This window comes from Gossypium raimondii, chromosome 1 (assembly GCF_025698545.1).
Source record: "Gossypium raimondii isolate GPD5lz chromosome 1, ASM2569854v1, whole genome shotgun sequence".
Classification (NCBI taxonomy): Eukaryota; Viridiplantae; Streptophyta; class Magnoliopsida; order Malvales; family Malvaceae; genus Gossypium; species Gossypium raimondii.
In genome coordinates this window covers 24400030-24408141 of record NC_068565.1, presented here as the reverse complement: position 1 = coordinate 24408141, position 8112 = coordinate 24400030, and the positions used below count along the sequence as shown (strand labels likewise).

Here is an 8112-nt window from a genome sequence, read left to right as displayed (position 1 = left end):
TGGTGATTGAAGGGACACAATAAGATTTGCGGCTATTTATGAGCCATTTAAATTTTCAGGGTTAACATGTAATTGTTGGAGGTGTTAGGTCTTTTATTAGATACCACCACTTAGACTAAGGGAATACCGCCCTAATAGAGAAGATATACACCAAAATGGTTAACGTTCTCTTATAGAAAGGAAAAATAAATAGACATGATTTAGAAAGAGTCAACCTGTGATTCTCTATACCCAAATCCGGGGATTGGGTCAGGCATGGGGTGTAATGCCCTAAAACCCGGCCTAGAAGTTTAGACTGAATCTTAGAGGTTACATTGATAACTGAAATGATCGTAGGTAAAATTTAAGTTTAACCAGCTAGGAAACATATGGTATTTAAGTTACGAAAAACTCTCCATTGTAAAATCTCGATATTACAAAAATTTTAGTCCAAAAGTCGCGTACGAGCGTAAAACACAAAATCATACCAAAATATTCAAAATAAAACTTATAGTTCAAATCGTTTATTTATAAATGCAGAATTTATGAAAATACTTTTTAAGTTGATTCTAAATGTGGCTATCCGAGACCTCCGACATGCCGAGTCTAGCACCAGTATACCAAAGAACTTGAAAAAGGGAAATTGAGGGGGTGAGCTACACGAGCTTAGTGTGAGTTTGACACGCGACTAAAAACAGAATTACAAATATCAATTCGATAGCAAAACATACTTACAGATATGCACAGAATCAGAAAGTAAACGTGGAACCAATGTCCTAACAGAATGTAACAATTGAAGCACACCATGTCATACACAGACACTCAGTCACAAGTGTTATTCAATCAGGCAGAATACAGTCAAATAAACTTACACCCAGCCACTCATACAGATGCGTAAGAATGCAGTCAAGTAATAAAAACCCACCTACCCAACCAACACACCTCTCCGTCCCCTAATCACACCCCGAAAGAGCTTTATATGCTCATACAACCAAACACACCACATAGTACTTCGAAAGGCCCATCCAACCCTAACCACCATGTATGTGGACTAAGCCATTCAAATAATAATACGCAGTAAGGTTGGTGCATATGTGGTACAGTGCAGTGCGATAAATCGTTGTACTAACATTTTGTAGTATAATCTGCCAGATCAGATCAAAATTAGTCTTCGTTCTCTTCACAACCAACCCAAATATTTACTTCATGCAAGTGTATGTATGCATACAATCTCATAGAATCAATGAACACATCAACAAACAATCAGACAGGAACAAATATGCACACACACACCCAGCTAACCGGGTTCAGAATCAGTCATCTCACACCACAGTCACAAATAACAAATAACCCGAAGCCCAGATCAGAGTCTTAACTACCATCACTAAAGCCTAGCCAAGGGTCGAAACACATAGGCACATTTTCAGATAAAAAACATAAACAAAACCAAAATAAGTGACTTAGGGCCACACGGCCGTGTGGAAATGCATAGACCAGGAGCAAAATCTCTCGAAATCCGCCAACAAAACCGTTTTCAACAAAAAGAAAAGAAACACAGAAAGAGGAATAGAAGAACATCAAATTGCTTGACCAACTGAAAATATACATGTAAGGTTACCCGTCTAGGCTAAACCTTTAAAACGACAGTAAGTTACTCGTCCAAGCTAAACCTGTGTCACATGTATCTTCAAGTCCGCAACAAATGTTGGATCTCATAAATCATCGGAATCAACCCGTAACCTTGTGTGCAAGACTTTATTAGGTTCGTCGAGACAAATTTCAATAATTCATACTATTTTAAATTCTTAAAACTGTATTCACACCTTTCATAATTCAATTAGCAATTCATATACATTTTAAACCTTGTAACATCATCATATACATATCATTCTATCACATAACAATTTCGCATCTATTCATATTTATCATAATTTACAATTTAGTTCATTCAATGTCCAAACAATATATATAATTAACAATTTAAAAATAAAGAGAAAATAAAAAATAATACAAACTTATATTGAATTAATAAAGCAAGTCCCATATGAGCTTATCTCGCGAAATTGTAGAAACATGACATTAGGGACTATTCTACAATTTTTCCTTTTCTACAATTATCCTTCGATGGTTCAATTCTCGATCTATAACATAATTTCATTCAATTCAACAATTCAACTATAATTTTCAGCCTATTATAAGTATATTCCAATTCAATTTCATCTCATAGATATTACCTCAAGTTTTGCATTTTTCAATTTAGTCCCTAAAACCAAATTTGTCATAACTTTCAAATTTGAGTTTCGATTTTTAAAAAAAATATCAAACATATCCTTCTAAAACCCTCAACTATCCATAAATATAGAAATTTCAACCCACTGTTCACAATTTGACACTTTAGTCCATAAGTGCAAAAACTAACATTTAAACTTTACAAACTAGCCATTTTTCATTTCTAAGCTCAAAATCCAACAACTTATCATCAAAAGCTTCAAGCATTCATCAATGACAATATTTTAAAACTTTAACATTTTTAAAAATGGATATACAATTTAGTTAAATCGAGCTACACAATTCAAAAATATAAAATTTACGAAAATCAGGCTTAAACCAGCTTACCATGCAAGGCCAACCGTTTGGGAGCATTCAACAATGGAGTTCGGCAATTTTTTATTATTATGAAACGGTGGAAGAAGAAAAATGATAAAAGATGTTAAGTGTTCTTTTATTTTACTAATTTCTTTTTCATCTATTTATTAATTAAACAAAATTTAACTTATAAATTATAAACTATACATATCCAACCGTCCACTACTTTGCAAAATGGCCTACTTGTCATTTTGGGCCCTTTTTATTTATCAACCAATTTTTTTACTCATTAAAATCAATAACGATTAAATTTTGTAGTTTTTACAATTTAGTTATTATATCTTAATTAATTACTAATTTGGCGTAATTACTTACCCAAAATTAATTTACTTATACAATAACTTCGTAAATATTTAATGAAAATATTTATGGGCTCGGTTTATGAAAACGAGATTCCAATACCTCAATTTTCAAAACCACTAACTTTTGAACCGATACACTTGTAACTTAAGTAACTTTCCAATTAATCTAAATCATCAAACTAAAATTTAATATATCACTAACCTAGACTCATAAATATTAAATGATAATATTTACGCGCTCAATCATCGAAATCGAGGTTCCGAAACCACCGTTTCTGACACTATTGAAAAACAAATTATCACATAAAAGGTGTTGTTATCACAAGTGAAGATACAACTATTCACGCGCTCAATGATGATTACGTTGATATAAAAATGGCTAAAAATACAATGAGGTGCTTAACAAATAGGACCTTTTATTTTATAAAAGTTAGTAATTAAAACTACAATGAATGATTCAATGGAGAAGCCATAAGCTTCAAAGAAAAAAAATTGAAACTTAAGAATGAGAAGAAGGTTATGTTAGCCAAATACAAAACTAAACTTAAACCAATACTCAGAAACTTAGGTACTCTAAGTGAAACGTCGGATGACATTTTAGGTTTCCAATAACATATTATTCAAAGTTAAGGTATTCGAATTAATTAACAAACATTTTACGTTCTTATATTATTTTCTTAGAAAATTTTTTCTTTAAATCTATATTTTCTATAGTCTTAAGTCAAATTATTGTTCTTTTATTTGTCGATTTTAATTACTAGTCATACATGAGTAACATTTTCTAATTTATTAATTGTAATAATTCATATTATTTACCGTTCTAAGTTTATCACTACTTTTGTAAATTAAATACACTATTAAGATGAAATTAATATTTAAAATATAAATAATGTTACAATATATTATTTAGTGGTCCACAATATTTAAATTTATTTAACAATTTACATTCACTAATTAATAATTAAGATAATTAAGTTAAAAACTATATATAAAAACATAATTTACTATTCTAATATTTATATTTTAAAAATAATTTCAAGATATTGTTTATTTAAATTAAACTTATATTATTATATTTTAATTAATATATACAATTAACTAGTGCATTGCATGATAACAAAACTAGTATATATATATTATATTACAAAGACTTTAGAAATAATCTTAGGTGGCATATTGAAAACAATGACAAATGGATGATGTCTTTACTTAACACATCAACATTTTATAGTTAATGTTTATTTTTTACGTTTAAATTAATATTAAAAGTAAAAATTTAACTAAAAATATTTTGTTGAATAAAATTAATATATAACTTAATATGTATTTTAAAAATTACACCTATACAATTATTATTTATATTTTAAAATTATAATATATTAAAATTTGTACTGAATTTTAGCAAATAAATATAATTAAATTAAATTAAATTAATATATATGGGCAAGAAAACTAATTATAAATATATACTTAAGTTTTTTTAAACTTAATCGAAATTTATTGTTTAGAATTTTATAATATATATGAATTTAATATTAATTCATTAATTTTAATAAAATTATATGAATTTATTTAATATATTTTCAATATTAACATAATAAAATTGCTCATCAGATAGGTAAAATAAATTAGTAAATTCTCTATAATTGTCTCTTATATTAAATTTTAATAAAATTAGTTCTATTTATTAATAAAAAACATAATTTTTAACATATTATATCAATAAAATATTTAAAATTTACTTAAAAATCAATTATTCATATTTTATTAAATAAAATATTTTGTAATAAATAAAATTATATTTGTAAAATTTATCAAAGTTATGATTTAAATCTCACTAATGAATTTTATTATTAGAATATTATAATTTTATTTTGAAAATTAGAATTTTTTAAATATGATCTAAATCTATTATGGAGTTAACTATATAATTTTTACCTCATAAAAATTAATAGACTTCAATTATTTTTGATTTTTATTTTCACATATTAAATCATTAATTAATTTTAAATAAATTAATTAGAGTTAGTATTGGGTTGACGGGTATATTATAAGGATTATATGATTTTAAATTTATATTATATAGTACCATTTTTATAATATGACGGGAGAGGTTTTTGATACCGATGTAAGTCTTAATGCGGTTTTATGTCATTATGAAATTTTTATACCATTAATATTTTAACAATCCAATCGTCATATTTTTTGATACTAATCATGCTTGTTAAGTTTTGCATAAATTAGAAACTTCTAACTATTAATTTTATATATAGAAAAACTTTAAACTATTAAATACATATTAATATATACAATATTTTAGATCAAGATACTAGAAATATCGGATCAATTTAAAAATTTAAATGCTTGACAAGTACAAATATATTGATAAATCCAATAGTTGGATTGTAAAAATATTAATCATAAAAAATTATAATATAATATAAAACCACTTAAGTTTTACATTAATGCAAGTACATACCTCCTCATATATATAATATATAATAAATTCAAATAATTATTGAGAAAATTTGTAAATGATAACTAATATTATTATAATGAAATTTATCTTTTCATACTTTTATATAATTTTTAAATAAAAGAGTGAAAACACATGCCTAAAGATCAAACACATTAACAAAAATAATATATAAATATTTATTACTCCTCCTATAATCATCGAATAATTTTTTCTTTTATTCATTTCGTAATGTCCCAGTGAGATTAAATTCAAATATTAGAAACTGAATTTTATATAAAATCTCCAATATATTTGGAAAATGAAAATCTCCAGCAGTAATTATAGATCTACAAAACCAAAGGAAAAAGAAAATCAAATAAAATATCTATTCGCCTTAGCATTAAAACTGAATAAAAGAAAAGAAAATCAAATAAAATATATTCAATTAATTTCTTTTTCCAAGATATTTTCAGACCATGACTGGATTTTCATGCACTTTCCTTAGTCAAAAGATAAACAGTAATTATCTCATGAGGTGGCTCCCCACGTATACGTATTTTTCACTTCATAATCTAATCAACTAGAAAATAATTACAGTTAACCCCATCATCATTCATTCATAAATATAATAACATAAATAAATAAAGTCTGGAAACAGTGAGTTTTCATGATTGGTTTTTAATTATTAATATTATTATCATCTGTTACGGCAATTACATTGTCGTTTTGGCCTAGCAAACTGCTTATCGATCGAGCTTTAACCATCCCCAGCTTCACTCTCTTCTTTATCGTCGTCGTCATCAATGGCTTCTCTTCTTGTTTCGATAATGGCGGCTGCTCTTCCTTCTTTCCTGCATTATTATTATTATTGCTACCCAACGATCGGCTTCGAACACTTGTAATACTCCTAAGCCTCCCTTTGCCTAAATGATGTTCACAAAGAGAGTAACCAACGAGCGTTTGTTGACAACATCGCCATCCCCTTCCATTAACACGACTGCACCTTGAACCTTCCATTAGCGCACCGTTTCGACCTTTCTTCTTCCCACTATTATAATTATGGTCATTGATAATATCATCCTTTTTCTGCATTATTCTTTCGAAGCTCCCTCTTCTTTTCTTCAATGGAAATGCCTTCTCCCCTTCACACCACTTCCCAACACCTTTATTCAATGCAATCAAAGACCCAAATCAAAAAGTGCAACACATATATATATGGACTCTACTTTCATTATTTGTTTTCTTACCTTGAAGGGATAGAGACCCAGTTCCTAGTTCTTCATCAAAATCATTCTTTTTCCTAGAGAGAAAAAAAAAACAAAACAAAGCAACCCAGAAAATTACAGCAGAAGAAAAAGAAAAGACTTAAAACTGTGGTGGTGGATGGGCAAAGCTGATATAAAAATAACCTAAAACAGTATTTCCACTTCAAAGTAATTATATTTGTTTTAGTGTAGTTTTTATTTTCTTTTACTAATGTTGGTTAAAAAAACTTATTAAGATTGGTATTTGAGACTTTTTTTTTTTTTTAACCTTTTAGTTTTTTTACTACAAGATTTCATGAAGTAAGAAAAAAGAACATTAGCTTTCTTACCTGGCAGTATAATTACTCTTCTCTCCATTTTCTCCCCTTTCCTCCTCTCCTTCTTGCTTCAAAACCTAAAAGAAGTGAAAAATACAAAGGATCTCACTTAGGTAATTTGAATATATGAAGCTTTCATGGGTGCAAATCAATTTTTTATTACATCAAACACTAGTGCACTTAGCAACCTTAAAACTATGATCGAAAATGAAAAAGAAAAAAAAAAGGAAATTTGTATTGAACTAACCAAGTAATCTTCTTTCTTCTTTAGCTCTTCTCCACCATGTGATGTTGTTGTTTCGGGGAAAGCTGATGAATCACGGCCTTGGGTCGGTTTCTGCCTTCGGATCGGGTGATTTGGATGATCAGCCGGTGGAGGAGGCTTCCTCAGCGGCGGATGTTGCACCACCGGAGACCGGTTAAAGTTGGGATCTGATGAAAGAGGTGGTGGTGAAATCGAAGAGAAAGGTAGCTGAGCTTGCCTTTTTCTGATCCTCATAACCGATGCAATATATAGTTTTTCTTAAAAAGAAAAATTGAAGAAAACCAAACAGAAAATCAAGAAAAACCAGGGAAAGAAATGGTTCCTTTTTTTCTATGAGAAGAAAAGAGGGAAGGAAAACAAAGAAAGTGCAAAACCCAAATACTACAACAACTACTATAACATCATCAAGACCAAGAAATGTATTTGTATTTTTTTTATAAATAACAAATTAATAATAATAATTCTAATATAATAGCCATTTCTTTATATGTCTCTAACTTTTTTATTTGTTGCAAATCAGTCACGGAAAGAAGGAAGAGAGAGAGGGGGAAGCGCACGTGGAGAGCACGTGATTTGGGAAGGTTGGTGACCGGTTGAGGAGGTAGGCGGTGGAAGAATGAGGCGATGCCAGGGTGGCAATGAAAAGGAATACAAAAATGTTGGGAGTGGGTAGTTTTATCGTTTATACCTTTTTGATGAGATTAGTGGTCCCTGCTTCTCTCAAACAGCACCCATGTTTATATAGCAAATATATTTTCTACCGTTTTTAGATTCCACTTTGGACGGGGACCTTTTATCTTATTTAAGATTTAGTAAAAATATTGGGTAATTTGTATAAATAGTTACTCAATTATTAACGTATTTCTATTTTAGCCATTTA

The 8112-nt window shown here is 28.7% G+C and overlaps 1 protein-coding gene across 1 annotated transcript; it reads right to left on the bottom strand.

Annotated features, from left to right (window-relative positions):
• Nucleotides 1-5976: 5976 nt before the first annotated feature.
• Nucleotides 5977-7719, bottom strand: LOC105785449 (uncharacterized). Its single transcript, XM_012611544.2, has 4 exons — nucleotides 7215-7719; nucleotides 6980-7044; nucleotides 6633-6685; nucleotides 5977-6548 (listed from the first exon to the last, which is right to left on the bottom strand). The coding sequence occupies exons 1-4, from the start codon at nucleotides 7464-7466 to the stop codon at nucleotides 6064-6066; spliced, it is 855 nt and encodes a 284-aa protein (XP_012466998.1). The 5' UTR covers nucleotides 7467-7719; the 3' UTR covers nucleotides 5977-6063.
• Between the last annotated feature and the right edge of the window lie 393 nt (nucleotides 7720-8112).